Source organism: Anser cygnoides, chromosome 8 (genome assembly GCF_040182565.1).
Source record: "Anser cygnoides isolate HZ-2024a breed goose chromosome 8, Taihu_goose_T2T_genome, whole genome shotgun sequence".
NCBI lineage: Eukaryota > Metazoa > Chordata > Aves > Anseriformes > Anatidae > Anser > Anser cygnoides.
Genome location: NC_089880.1, coordinates 27,035,289 through 27,050,539, shown reverse-complemented (window position 1 = coordinate 27,050,539; position 15,251 = coordinate 27,035,289). Strand labels below are relative to the sequence as shown.

At 37.9% G+C, this 15,251-nt stretch overlaps 2 protein-coding genes across 12 annotated transcripts in view; both read left to right on the top strand.

Moving 5' to 3' along the window:
* The window catches only part of EPS15 (epidermal growth factor receptor pathway substrate 15), a 60,976-nt gene extending 52,286 nt beyond the window's left edge, over positions 1-8,690 (top strand). For 2 of the 10 annotated variants that reach the window (XM_048062052.2, XM_048062053.2), the window contains exons 21-26: positions 865-934; positions 1,584-1,660; positions 2,185-2,347; positions 4,648-4,826; positions 5,396-5,446; positions 6,734-8,690. In XM_048062052.2, coding sequence (XP_047918009.1) covers positions 865-934; positions 1,584-1,660; positions 2,185-2,347; positions 4,648-4,826; positions 5,396-5,446; positions 6,734-6,880 — 687 coding nt within the window. In that variant the 3' untranslated portion in view covers positions 6,881-8,690. The remainder of the gene's footprint in view (positions 1-864; positions 935-1,583; positions 1,661-2,184; positions 2,348-4,647; positions 4,827-5,395; positions 5,447-6,733) is intronic. The other 8 variants (XM_048062061.2, XM_048062060.2, XM_048062056.2 and 5 more) reach the window with 8 other exon arrangements.
* Positions 8,691-13,696: 5,006 nt separating this feature from the next.
* The window catches only part of TTC39A (tetratricopeptide repeat domain 39A), a 46,208-nt gene continuing 44,653 nt past the window's right edge, over positions 13,697-15,251 (top strand). The window contains exon 1 of one of the 2 annotated variants that reach the window (XM_048062070.2): positions 13,697-13,940. In XM_048062070.2, coding sequence (XP_047918027.1) covers positions 13,915-13,940 — 26 coding nt within the window. In that variant the 5' untranslated portion in view covers positions 13,697-13,914. Of the gene's footprint in view, positions 13,941-14,143; positions 14,167-15,251 lie in introns of those variants that run through there. The other variant, XM_013176322.3, reaches the window with a different exon arrangement.

Here is a 15,251-nt window from a genome sequence, read left to right as displayed (position 1 = left end):
ATAAATAAAGAAAAAAAGTAAATGTTTCAGTGTGGAGCTTCATTTCTACACAAATTAGAACCTTTTGAGAATAGTGACCTAAGCTCCACTGCTAGCTGGTGAAACTTAATAAACATTGAAGGAAACCCAAGATTAATCTGACCAGGTTATATTGAGACATTTGACTACTTTGCTTCCAAAGCTTATAGGATCAGTAAGTATGTTATATCTTATTTAAAATCTGATGTGGTATAGGATTTTCCCCTCTGAGAAGTCAGCTTGTGCTTGATGTATGTTGCTTTGGGTTTTGTGGTCTTTTTTTTAATAAGACTCACTGAAACCTTGCCATAATGTGGAGATTATTACTGAATTGTGTGCTCTTCCAGAGGTATCTAGGTGTGACTTCTAGCTGTTCACAAGGTCATGTTACACACTACAGGCTACCCCTCCAACCTAAAAAAAAAAAAAAATCTACAACCTTCAATACTTACTCTGCACACTATTGTTTCCCAAGTCACGATATTCTAATATAACTAATTCTTGGTCATACTACAATCTGACAATGAGAAGTATAGAGGAGCAAAAAAAAAAAAAAAGTGGTCAGAGCTGTAGTGTGGGATTCACAGTCTGTAGCAGTCGGTTCTTGAGAGAATTGTATTTCTGAAGTTGCATTCATCCTAAATGCTTTACTGCACCTTTGTGTTACTGACATCCTGTAGTAATATCTTTATGAAGAAAACGGTATATTTCACTTTTTTTTGACTAACTTTTTTTGATGCTGGATTAACATTTTAACTGAAATAAATTTTGATTGTATTCTTAGTATGAGGACTTCTTTAAGCTGAAAACCACATTTCCTTCTAAAGTTAGTTTTTTTTATTTTAGACGGAGACATTGAAGAAAAATGATCCTTTTGCTCCTGGTGGAACAACTGTTACTACATCAAATGATCTAGGTAAAAGTAGACTATACACATCAAACTTACTTTACTTGCTTTTGCTTATTTTTGTTTCTAGTCTCTCTTCCCAAGTTTTACTGAGAAATACTTAAATCCAAGAGACAAATCCATGTACTTCTGTATTGTAAACATATTTAATTTTAGGAAGAAAAACACACTTCTCTGGAGACACAGAACTGAGTATTGGTAAAGATGGTGTATTTCTTGCTTTACAATAGAACAGCACTTTTTACTTGTTTTGTGGCACATAAGAATGAATTGTACTGTTGAATTACAGATTGAGATCATACAAGGTTTAAAAAATTTATTCCACAAATGGGCTTACAGTTGGAAGTGAGCTCTTGTTTGTGGTCATATTCATGTGTGTACACAGCCACAGATGCACACACAAAATACGTGTCTGTGTATATAGGTATATCTCGGCTAAACCTGTTCAGGAAAATTACTATTCTTAGTCAGTTGTTAATATTTAGTTCTTGTAAAAACTTCTTAAATAGTAAGTGTCCACCTCATTAAATATTTCACTTGACTTAGTCTATACTGCAAGATAAGTAACAGCTGCTTTTTTTGTTGTGGGATCTTTCGATGTTCTTTTCAATGTTTAATTTATAATCCCGTTCTGTTTGCTTGATTTGTGTGTATTTAGCTACAGACCCCTTTGCCTCTCTGTTTGGAAACGAATCCTTTGGAAGCGGTTTTGCTGACTTCAGCACACTGTCAAAGGTAATGTGGAACAACTGTCACTCAGAAAATGCATAGAACTCTACGGTGACAAGACAAAACATACTCTCTCTTCTGATGCTTTTATTGTTACAGTTTTGCCACTAGTAATAATTTATAATGGCTAACTTCCTTGAAAAAGAGTTTTTAACAGTAAAATATCTTGCAGTGTCACTGTGAAGAATGCAAAGTTTTGTGTTTTGTGTTTTCTCTGTATTTGAAGTGATTTTTTTTCTTGAAAATCTGCTGAATGTAACAGCAAAAATGTTACTCTTGCACCTATAACTGTACTCAACTTCTTATTGCTGTACACACTAACCATTCCTGATTTTTCTGTAATTTTCATCAGTGTGGGGTTTTAGTATCTCCTGGAATAGTTGGATTATGTTTTTAAAACAAACAAAAGTATTTTTGTATTAGTCCAAACTTTCACTTCTAAATAAATATTGTAGTATTGGAAAAAAAAAAAGGAAAGGATTAGTAGAATTGCACTGAAAGTGTCTATGTTACTGTTTTCTTTGTTGAAGGCCAGCACCGAGGATCCTTTTAGCTCTTCCACATCAGGTTCCGGCAACAATGTGGTCATAACTAAAAACTTATTTGAAGAACCACCATCCAAAAATGAGGATGTTCCTCCTGCATTGCCCCCTAAAACAGGAACTCCCACGAGGCCCTGTCCACCACCACCTGGTAAGAGCTGAAACTGAGATGCTGTTAACAATTAGATTCTTCATACACAATTACAAGTACGACAATTGCGAGGGGATGGTGAAATACACTGAACTAAGAATGAATGAGGAAGGTATAGAACAAGTCTGTTCCTGATCTGTTGTTGTTTTCCTCAGAGTTAAATTTTGTGTGGCATTTAGGATCAGACCTTTAGTTTTTTGGTGGTTGTTTTGATTTTTGAAGGGGGGATGAGAAAAAGGATTTAGAAAATGGGAGAATATAGAGTTGTTACGCATATCTGCAAGAACACAGAGTGGCTACAGATTAAATGGTTGCTAATGTGACAGACCGAATAGTGCACTAAATTATGTTTCAAGTGAGAATTCATTGTATTTTACCCATTGCAAAACCTCTGGTTTTAATTCTGTCTTTAAAGAAATATTAAAACTATTTAGTGCTTACATGGCTGGAGTAAAATGAATTAACTAGGGATAACATGACTGCCTCAGATGTTCAGATTAAATGTTTTCCAGATGGCCTTGCGAGGTCCGTAGTAGTGAATCTAGCCAATGTAATAGTAATAAACCCAGGCTGTTTTCTGTTCAGTGATAACTGAATCCTCTGGTCTGATCCATGACACAAACCATTCTTTTCCAGAAAACACCATGATTGTCAAAGATAACACCTTCTTCTTATGGTTACAACAAGTTATGGTTATAACAAGGTTAAAACACACTACGTACTTTCAATAGGAAATTGGAAAATACATCAGTGTTCTTTTTTAACTTTACATCCTTTGTTTCATTCTCTTTAAAAAATCTACTGCATCATATTTTTTTTCACTATTACATTATATGGTTGAATCTTAAGGTATTCGGAAAAATTAAATATGTATTCATCTTTTTCCCTCAAAAGTAGGGAGCACAGTAATTGTAGGAGTATTTAATAATAAGTTTAAAAACAGGTCTTAATTTCTAATGTTGCCATTAGGAGATCTGGCTCGTGCCTTGTAAATAATCAGTTGAATTGTAAATAATGTTAGAACAGTTGACTAGTCGTTATAATTTGGATGTTTTATAGTGTTTTGTTTTATGGAGGCCCCTCAAAAGGGGGTGTGGAGACTTCTGACTTCACTCTTTGGGAAGTGCCTACAAAGTGGCGTAGAGATGTGCTTTTAGAATGCAAGCACCGAGTGGCAGAGCAACAGCACCATTATTGATAGATGACTAGAAAAATAGCCTGTTTTGGTTTGCACATACTAAAAATGATACTGTGGGTACCTTGATAACCATTCCCAATAACTTTCTTTACGTAAGTCATAAATTGAGATAGTTAAGTGTATTTGTTTTTCGTAAATCTCTTGGTCTAATACAAAACAAGAAAATGCTTTTAGAGGAACTGCCTGTCCTTTTAATTCTACATGATACTGGGAAGTGTGCAGAAGGGTTATTTGCTTGTCTCTGAAATCTGCCGGCTTTCCAGATACTGATAAGTGCTCCCATTTCATGATTTTTTGGGTGGGTTTGGAGGTAGGATTAACATTTGTAAGAATATGAAGTATACTTTTGCTACAGAAATATTTTTTCTGGATGTTCAAAAATTCAAAAAAACTGCAATGAAACCTTTTCTGTAAGTAGTAACATCTGGAAAGAATGGTGGGAAGAAATTTAGCTCAACTGGTCTTGGAAGGATTTGGGTTAATGACCTGAAAGGTGTTGTAAGTTGACTGGGGTTAAGATGAAAAAAGAAAAAGGGGGGGCTCATGTCTGGTTCTGTTCTATCTGCAGCTACTTAGGCAAGGATTAACAAAATAGCTTGTGATTGCTGTATGGCTTCATTTTCTTAGTTTAAAAACTACAGAAATTCTAGGTGTTAGCATAGTGAGAACACGTATTTGCTGTTTTGAAGACATACAAGTATACTTCTGTCCTGAATCAAATTGTGTTATTTTGATCCAAACAAATAATAAAAAGAAGCTGGAATTAACATGGACAGTTTATAAACAGAAGAATAATAACTGTGCTAAGAGAATAGGGCTTCAAGACTTAAAAATTCACTTCCCCAAATACTGTTACATCAGTACATAATTGTGCTTTTGAATCATTAACATATATGTGTTCCGTTTTGATCAGATAATGCTTTAACAAACTGTGGACCGTACCCTCATTTTTTAAACTGGCAACCCTTCCTCTGAATTCATTACAACTCCACTAATTTTCCAGAAGAGGTTGCATTCCAAGTAGCTTTGGATTTTTTTTAACTATTTTTGGCATGTTATTACCTGCTATCTTAAATTCATTTCAAATTCATTTTAATCTAAGGGAAAAGACCTATCAATCAAATAGACTCTTCAGATTCCTTTAAACCGAGCGATCCATTTCAGCCTTTCCCCACCCCAGACATTCCCAAAGAACAAGAAGCAGATCTATTCTGTGATCCATTTGCTCCCACCAGCGTCAGTAAAGAGGCTGACCCCAACAATTTTGCAAACTTCAGTACTGTGAGTAAACAATTTTTACATTTGTTTCAGTATACTGACAGCTTTGAATTGTTCACACTGAAGTCTTCAGTCTAATTAAAAAGATTGAAACATATCCCACATACAAAGGGGATATCGCTTCCAGTTAAAACTGTATTTATTTTTACTTTATAACTGAGGCTGTCCTAAAGTAAAACACTGCAGAATGATGTAGTTAATGTTTAAGTTGTATTGCCTTTGTGAGTTTATGAGGCTTTTCTCATGAAGGCCTCGTAACCTTTAGAAGATAGGACATTTTAAATACATGTTCTCAGAATTACTAGTTTTATCAATGCATGTAGCAGATATAAAATATAAATCTATATAAAGCACACTGTTATTTATCTTGTTAAAGATACAACCAAAGGTGTGACTTCAATTTTGTCACTGAACTGTTTAGTCATAATATTGAAATATGACTGAAATATTGATAAACAGCCTCGTAGTGGTGTATGTTAATGAGATCTAACTGGGCGAGTTTTGAATGGCTGCTGAATTCCAGACCTTATGTATGATGCAGTGAAAAGTAGTAAGTGTCTCTTTATAACCAGAATCCATTTCATAGAAGTCGTGGTGTCCAAGCAGTAGAAGCAAATCTAAAGGTTTGTGCATGCCTTTATTTATTTATTTATTTAGAGTTTTTGCAAATAGGAGTTTTGGAAGGCATTATTTCACTTTCAAGCTTGATATCTGTTAAATGCAATTTGCATTCACAGTAATGGAATTGCTTTTATTATTTTCAGGCATAATAAACTATTTGCTTAATTGAAGTAAACTGAGGATTGACAGGCTCTCAAAATTGTCTTGCACTGGTTGATGTGTCTTATAGCATGACAATTTCTGACATATTATTGATCACTTTAACTAGCTAAAGGGATTGAGAAGCTAGTTCAGAGGAGAGAATGTGAAATGTGGAGGGGAAAGACAAATGTTCATTATTTTCATAGAGGAAAAAGCATTCTTTTCCATCTGCAATTACCGAAAACACTAAGTAACCTATGGAGAAAACTCGAGCTTTTCTATGTTTATTCCTTAAAGAAGCAGTGCAAAAGCAGAAACTAACTGTAGTATATAGTGATAACCTTTTAGGACTTAACACTGGGACATTCATGAAGACGCCGGCTTCACCTACCTCTTAGCTTTCCTGCATGCTGAATAGAAACAAACTTTAGCATAATCTTTTGTGTTTTATGATAATACCCTAACTGTTTCTGACTTACAATCATTGTACCACAGCGATTCAATTCACATACTGTTCTCGTCTAAGTATGTAGAATGAATCTGGTTTTTCTTTTCCTTGCGTCACACTCACCTTTCTCTGTGTTATTGCTAGGCTTCTAACTGTACAGTTACCTTAATATTCTGCTGCTTCTTGGCAGAAGTGTTTTTCAGCTGCACAAATAAAGAGTCGTTCTACAGCTAACTTTTACAGTCACTGTCATCTGGAATAATCATCCCTAATGAAAGTAGGATTCATCAGGATGTTCCATAGTGCTGGGATATGGGTTTATTTTGCAATATGTTCTCCTAATTTATTCAAATTTTTTTCTTGTATAGGCTGGCTTTTATCCAAATCGGTTTGCATTTAAATTATAGCACTTGTTTCTCCAGTAACTGTTTAGAAACTTAATACTGAATTTTGAAACACAGTGTATTTCGTTTTAAAAAAAAATATAATAAAATAATACAGCAATAGGATATCTTCAGTGCATTTCTTGATGGTTAAACCTTGAGCTAAGCTAATAGTAATAGCATGCTGAGAATAAAACACAAATAATTTGAGGACTAGAGTGTGTCCAGTATTTTGAAAAACTGTAACTGTCACTTAAACCAAGAACAGGATTTGTTATTGTATTATTAATCTGGTTATTTTGTCTTTTAAAATGCAGTATTCTACTGAGGAAGACATGATTGAATGGGCTAAGAGGGAAAGTGAGAGAGAAGAGAAAGAAAGATTGGCAAGACTAAAACAGCAAGAGCAAGAAGACTTGGAACTGGCTATTGCACTCAGTAAATCTGAAATATCAGAAGCATGAAGCTTAGAATAAGATTTGTCTTATGTCAACTGTTTTTGTCCCTATTCCTGAATACCTAACCTATTTAAATGTTAATCAGAAGATACGTATATACAGGAAAATAAGGAAGGTTTTAAACTTCTGAAAGTGGTGTGAATGTTTCTGCTAAATTCAATCCTTTTGTTTGTTTGTTTTTGTTTGAATAACTTGATTTTAGCATTCAATTCCGCTCAAGTTTTCAGGAGAACAAGGAACTTTTCCCAGTTGTAAGCAAATCAGTTTTAAATGCAGCAAATGAGATTGTAGTTTGACTGTAATCTGTCAGCAGTTGGTAATTGAGCATAAAGTGAACATAGCAATTATTTTGCCATGGCTGGCTGTCTCCCGTCAAGCAGTTAGCCATTTGAAACCTTTTATCCTTCTTCTAAAGATATTAGTAATGCCAGAGTTGTGGAGTGCTTCATTTTATATGTATGCATATAGATTTTTCTCTTCATTGAAGATTCTATGTTTGGACTTGCAATAACAATCTTCATAGAGTCTAAGTTTAAAAAAAAAAACATGTGTGTGTCTTACTGAAACCTTTAATGCTTTTCTTGCATGGCCATAGGTTTTAAGACCAGTTATTTTGTTTTATAAAGAAATTAACGGAAGATTCATGTGCATTTGCTGTTGGCCAAGATGACTGTCAAATTACAAGAACCCACAGCTATTTGAGCCAGTTTTGCCTGTGAAATACGCAGCTGAACTGGCAAGGTGATAAATTGAAATGGGATTGAGAATAGAAAGAAAACATGTAGTCTGATTTTTTTTTTTTAAACCACATTTTTTTTTCCTGTATGTATAATTTATTGAATGCCAACTGATAGTTGCACCTTAAACTGAATTTCTTTGTGGTCACTGAGTAGGATTGATAGAATGTTAATGGAAATAACTTAATGAAAATAACTTATTGTTCACTTTGGAAACAACTCCATTCTGGAGAATCAATTTCATTAAAATTCCAAAAAGAATAATCTTTTGCCCTATCTTAGACAAATGGATGACAACAGCATAAGCATCAAGAGATTTTTTTTTTTTTTTTTGCACTTTTAACTTGTGGTATTTCTGTTGAGAAAATGGAGAAGTTTCAACGCACAGCACTGAGTAGGAGGGGAGAACTCAGCCATGCTTCAGTATATTTAAGCTCTTCCTATTACCTATCAATGCTGCTGTTGAAAGAGTTTGGTAGTTTTCAATTTTTCAGGAAAATGAGTAACCAGACTGAGATGTTTTTTCTTTTGCACTGGGAAATGAGCATTTAACCACCTGCTCAAAAAGGTAACTTAAAATTTTGCAAGGATTAAATCGTTATAACTTATCTATACATCTTTGTAATGAGTGTACACTAATCTTGCAAATCATATGCTTAACTGGATTACATAGTTTCTTATCTTTTGTTAAAAATGTATACTCAGTGGACCAACACAATATTATTATGTATATATTATATATATATATTCCTGCTTTCCTTTATGGAATTTAAAGTTTTGAGTCATTCGATGTTACATTTCATGTTACTGACTCTGACTATAGTACTTTTACTCAGACTACCAACAAACCACTGCTGTGAGCTAAATGGCATTACTTATGAAGTTTTATCTGTTTTTTTTTAAAGAAACTTGTTCAGGTGGGATTAGCCTCTATTTATAGACTTTTGTTTAAAAATTCTAACAATAGCCTGTAATTATGAAGAAATAAAATTTAAGTACATAAGTGTGAAATGTTGGCCTGTTTTTTCAAAAGGGTGCTGTGAGCTGTAAAATAAAATGTAAATGTAATGTGAACGATACAAGGTGTTCTGTTTGTAGTCTGATGGGAGGTGGTTAATTTTCAGAGAATCAAATTGCTTGAATCTGGTGGTTAGCTGAAGTGCACATTAATCCCATCTGTCACTTGCTTCGTTAGGAGTTGAGGCAGCTTCAAAGAAAAATTCAGGCTACTTTTGCCCAAGGATTTTTGCCTGCACAAAGCTTGCAGTGCCCAAATGTTTACGTGTCTAGGATTCATTTGTCATGATATGTATGCATCTCCTACTGGCTGCTGGCAACATAAAGCAGATTCGTATGGTTTGGCAGATCTTTAGTTTGACCCAGCGTGTATCCTTTTCAATATGTCTGTCAGCATAATGCCTCCTTCATGTCAAGGTCTGGACATAGACTGCTTGGTCAGAGGTTCTGGAGTTCCAGCAACTGTTTTACATCTGTCTTTGATTCTTTGATTTATTTATTTTTTTTTGCTACAGCAATGATAGATTTAAATATTACTCATCTAAGTGGACCCAAATCTTTTTTTCTTGTTGTCTTTTAATGGTGTATCAGTTGGATTAGGTGATATAATACCTTCATTAATTTAATCAGGTTAATACATATTCTTGAGGCCATTTGACACCCTCTGCAGAATGTCCTTTTTTTTCCAAGTCCCTGTCCATTTGATTCTATCATGAAACTGAAAACAATTGCTATTCATCTTGAATAACTTGATATCCTCACCATCTTTGTCTAATTTACTGTATTATGAGGTTATGTCACGTAAAAGTTCATTGAATTCACAGCAGACCGTTGCACTCTTTATGTAAGAGATTATCTAACGTCTAGCAGACAAATTGGCCATTTCCAATGCAAGGTAACTTTTAATTAGAAATTGTATCAGTGGCATGTGCTGGTGATTAATGTTAAAGATCTGTTATATCACTGCCAAGTATTGACATGGAATAAAGTGGTGATAAAAGTGCTTAATAAAGGACCTGACATACTGAGTTGACTTGAGTTGTCTAGAAAGCTGTATGCTTCAGCACCGAGGACTTTAAGCCAGGAAATCTGTTGTGACAAAGAATGCTAACCCTTCTGCTTAATACTTAAAATCTGTTGTTAGATCTCAGTATTGGGCATAACGTTTTTTTTGGTTTGTGGACTTCCATGCCATCCTTTGCCACCTGACACTCCAGCTGTATGTCGCTTCTTTGCATAAATAACATCAGCTTGCAGAACGATGTTGCCTACTGTTGTTTCCCCACTAGATTCTCAACAGTTTCATTTAGCTACTGAAATTTAAAATTCACTGTTTCAGAATTTGAATTTTTAGCAAAACTACAACTTCAGTATTGGAATGCTTTAGCCTGAATCTTCAAATGCATGGCATGTGCTACCTCGTGTTTTGCTATACCGATAGAGTGGTATTTTTAGATGATTAGATGATGATATAGAGGGAACAGGGCTAATATACAAAAGGATAAAATGAGAAAAGTAACTTATGTGTTCAAAACATTGGCAATTCAAGACATGTCTTTTTGGAATTCCATAACATGTCAATGAATACTCTTGAATTCCATTGTTAGGGTAATGGCTGGCATTCCAATGTATCCATTCATTACTGTAAAATGGGAGAGGATTTACCTTGTGCAATTGTAAAAACACAGGAAAAAGTCAAAGCAAATTGTCAACAGTTAGTACACAAAGTAGACAGTAATCTTCCGCAAGTCTGAAATAGACTTCTTTGGTAAGTAGAGTGGAACTTTACCTATATGGGTGTTACTGACCTGTTGAACTCTGTGCTGGATAACTTGCATGTTGTCTTCCTTGTTGGCAGCATGATGTAAGTGTTAAAATTAAAAGGGCAGTGAGGGGAGGGCAAAACAAATCTTTTGAAGCAGAGGCTAAGGGCGCAATTTCCAGCTGGGCAGATACAGGTTTTCCAAGCTGTAACACCTAATGTTTGTGCAAACAAAGTCTTCACATCTTTCTGCCCTGGGGATATGTCTGGCATTTGATCTAGTCTAACTCTTAAGCTATCAAGAGAGGTAGAGAGCTCCTGTTTCCAGGGAGCTTTGCAGTTAGAGGACAGCCGCTGTCTGCATTCACTGCCCTGTACGAATGGAAACTCAAGCAGGGAGAGAGGACAGCACAATGTAAGGAATTATATGTGCAGAAAAATCAGGGAGACAGACGAAGAAAAAAAAAACCACTACTTTTGTGTTTATATATTAATAGTTAAGCATGAGAATTGCTAATTCTGAATTTTTGTGAGAAGTCTCACAAAGAATTTTGGCTTGTATCTGTTATATCCCAGAAAGATGGGAACTTCCCATCTTCCCTGTTATTCATTCCCGTCAGGAATTTGTCAAGCGATGGGCCTTCAATAACAGCTGCATTGCCATTTCTTGCTCAGAACAGAAATCCTCTTGTGCAAAAATGAGACACATTGAACTGGCAGGACCTGACATGGGAAATGAAAAGCATTAGTTTTTAAAGAAGGTGATCAAGGAGCTGATAGGGAAAATGCTGCATTGTTTGGATGTGTATTTAAGAGGTCAGGATGTTGTTTCTACTTATCTCACTGAATTATTGAACGGTTTTGGACAAACCACTTTTTAATTTTAATCTCCTTCCTGTTTTCTAATTGACAAAGGGTCTGATAGTTTTATATAACTGCTGGAATTAAGAAAGACATTCTTGTGCAGAGCAGAAACAATATAAACCTATTTTATTTCTGCGTATTCTACAGTTAAGAGAGATGGCATTTATTTTCTCTGTTAGTATATCAGCCAGTTGCACTCCAGGACTATACAAACAAGTGGAATTAGATTAAGAATTCGGCAGAAATGCTTCTCTGAGCAAGATATTCTTGCTTGAGGATTTAGGTCGCTGATGATTCACGTTGAAATTCTTACCTTCACTTCAGAGGTCTGTCCCAGCTGCCATTGGCCAGCAAGAGATCCTTGTAAGGCCATTTACATACTGTCAGCTTTCTCACTTTTGTATCTGACAGTGCCCAAGTCAATAAAAGAATTAATTCTGATCCACTTATTCAGACTGATTTTCCTGTATGGACAGACTCAGTATTTATTCCTTTGAGACTGTAGCGTAAAACTTCTTATATGCAACTTTGTCATTAAAAATGTACTACTTAAAGCCAAGAGGTCTTTAGGATCACTTTCCACAGACTGCAGTCACACTTGAGATGTGACCACACCTGGTTTACGTAACTCGTAAACTAATTTTGAAAAGTTCAAAGGATCTTTAGGTAAAATCCATCTTGTAAGTGTTAAGAAAAACTACCCGAAGTTCTATCAACACCTCCTTGTTCTTAAATGCTCTTCTGAACGATAGATTCACGTCTCTGAGTTCTAAACTGTTCTGAGAAATTTCCAGTATGAAATCCCATTTTTAGGCCCACATTTAGTATTTATTTACTGAAAAAATAACTTGTTAGAGGCCTGAAAATTGTATGTAAAATATGTGCTGAATATTAGAGTTGGAGATGAAAAATCTCTATTTTTCTTTAATACGCTCTTCATTTTTGTGAAAATATATTCGTGTCAGATAATAAAAGCATAACTGGTCTGTTCGTGAACATACAACAATACACTCAGGAAAATAACTCATTTGAACTGCAGTTAATTTATTGATGCAACCTTGTTTTACTGTTTTAGCTTTTTTAACTTTGTCCCTACAACAATGAATTCCTAAAAGTTGGGGGAAAAATGTAATTACATGCTGGGGTGACTATTGATTTAAAAAAAAAAAAAAAAAGTTTTTAGTTAAACGCAACTAGCTATTGAAAACGGGCTGTATCTACACAGTGCAGAACTGCTAGGGAATTGTCATCTATAGGAAAGCTGTGAGCAGCAATGTACTATTTTCACAATTCCAAAAACTTTATGTGTGTTACAAGTATCCTATGCTGAAAAATGTGTTTTATGCGTCTGTGCCAAATAGCTGTGAAGGTGTTTACCACCACTCCTTATAACATCCCTCATTTGTTTAAAGTGATTGATTTAGCTAAGTCTATTTTTTTCCCTCCTGTCTTCAGACTAAAGAATCATGTTCAAATTGATCAAATGCATTCTCTTCAATTTTCTTCTCTCAAAAATCTGTACCCTGTGCAATGGAGCTTGAGGCAGGGGTGCCACCTACCTCGTGTTTCACACATCATGAACCACATTGTCAGTGTTCAGCTAACAAACTCTTTTTCCTTTTAACCTTATACACCCCCTGTTCTTATTAATGTGCCCATTGTTTCACTATGTCAACCACGTCCTTTCTGTTTGTCCTGCCACTCCCTCTTCTGCATGCACCTTTCCCTTCTTTCCCCTGTTCATTTCCTTCCACAGACTGTTACCCCTGTGATTGCTGATTATACTATATGCAATTAATGGTAACAGTTGTGTCAGTATTCCATACTGGCCTGTAGTTTGTTGTCTTTTTTTTTTTCTTTTCACTTTGTTCTTGAAATTACTCTTAACTTGTTCATTAACTGATAAATTTGAGCTGTATGCACTGCTGGGTGTTACTCGTTTTGTACAACCTGCTCACCTTGTGTTGGGGGCTGGAGGGCTACACCTTTACGAGAGCTCCCAGGGGTGCACGCTAACACGACGTTGGTTGATTCAAAACTCCGGGAAATACGGATTATATTTTGCTCCCGTTTCTTCACAACAGGAATTAATGACTCCAATGCTAACACCATGGAATCAATAATGCAAGAACAAACTTAAAACCGATCTTTTAATTAGCCAAGAGTGTATTAAGTAATAGTGCATGATTTCTTAGCAGTTTGTGCTTGGAAATGCTTCATAACTTAGAGCTGAATTGAAAAGCTGGTAACGTGCCCTTGGGGGGAAGGGGCCGGTGCCACGTTCGCTCACCTGCCCACCTTCCCCCTTCCCAGCACTCAGAGCTCCCCCTGCCCCGCATTCACTCCTGCACCCTCCCGAGACCTCCCTCGGCTCCCCCAGCCCCTCAGCGGGAGGACGGCGCCTCCCCGGGGCGGGCGCTGCCTCAGCCGCTCACCTGCGGGGGCGGCCCCGCGACGGGGCCCGGCCCGGCCCGGCCCTGCCCGAACATGCGCCGAGCCTCCCGCCCGCCGCCGCTCCACACCATGCCAGCTGCCTGCGGCGGCCGCCCGCGCCGGGGAGCAGCAGCACCAGCGGGAGCAGCAGCACCAGCAGCGGCCGCCCTCGGCTCCGGCCTCCCTCTCTTACCATAGCGGCTGCAGCCGGGGCCGCCGCCGCCTCCATGGAGCCCCGCGCGGCGGGCGGCAGGTGCGGGGCTGAGGCGGGGCGCGGGAGCCGCCTTCACCGCGGCGCTGAGGGGGCCGGGGGGCGGCCGGGGGCGGCGCTGCGGGCTCGGGACGGCCCCGTGCCGGCTTAGGGGGGGGGGATAAGGGGCGGCCGGGACGGGCTGTGGCATGGTTGGGGAATGAAGTTCTCCCTGCTGCTGCCCCCCTTCGAAGGGGACCACCGAAGGGGCAGAAGGCGGCTTGCTCTTGTAGGTACTTTTTTTTTTTTTTTTTCTGCGTAGGAGGTCTAAGCAAATTACATACCTGCGCTTGCAGTCCTGCAGTAGCTGCATGCAAATTTAACTTTGTCTTCGCCGTCTTACTCAAGAGCGGGGCGATTTCGGCCTCTGAAGTCTGTGGGAGAGCCCGGAGGACCGAGTCACCCCGAGCCACCACAGAGCCCCCTGCCACCAACCTGCAGGAGCCAGCCGCAGGTGGATCCCTTCCCTCGGCCCTTCCACGTGTGCACTCCCGCTGCCCCTAAAACACATAAACTTCCATTGTGTGCCTTTGAGGGAGTTGTTCCTACACGGGCTGAATCAGTGTGCAAATAACGTTCTTCCTTGATGGCGACGACACGTTGAATTTTACAGGCAGGTGCATTAAGGCCTGTTCATGGCTTCCCTGTTTGACATGATTTCTGAAACGATCTGCTTTATGGTCTGCATGGGGTAAAACTTGAAGGGCTGCGGTTCTTGGAGAGCCTTTCTCTGCTCAGAAGGGCAGTAGAGGGTCCATTTGTGGCTCTTGGAGAAGTGTCGAAGAGGTCTTGTGCTCTGTCTCTTCCTGGGTGCTTTCCTCGTGTTTTAATGTTGCAAACAGCATCAGTCTGAGACTTTAATTGGTCTGCAGAAACCGTGGCAGAAAACATTTCCTGCGTTTTAGATTATATAAGCTATACAGTTGCGCTCGTTTTTTGTTGGCGTCCGTATTAACGTTAGTCAGAATTACTGCTGAGAGTGGCGGTAGCTGGTCTGCTGGCCCTTAGAGCAGCAAACTCCTGTAGGATTAAAAGCCACAGGCCGTCTTGGACCTGCTGTTGACCCAAAGTTGTACGTGTATGTATAAAAAGCTTTCTACAGCATTGGTGTCACGTTCTATCTCAACAACTCTTTAAAGGACCAATATTTATTTTTTTTTTATTCTCTGTGAGGAAAGCTAGGTCATACATATGGTTGCAGCGATGATATTAAATGACATTGTTGAAAGACTGCTGGGCTTCCAGGTCTTGTGCTTGTACTGATAATAGCAGGAGCAAAGACTGAGAGATTGCGACCCTGTCTTCATGGCACTT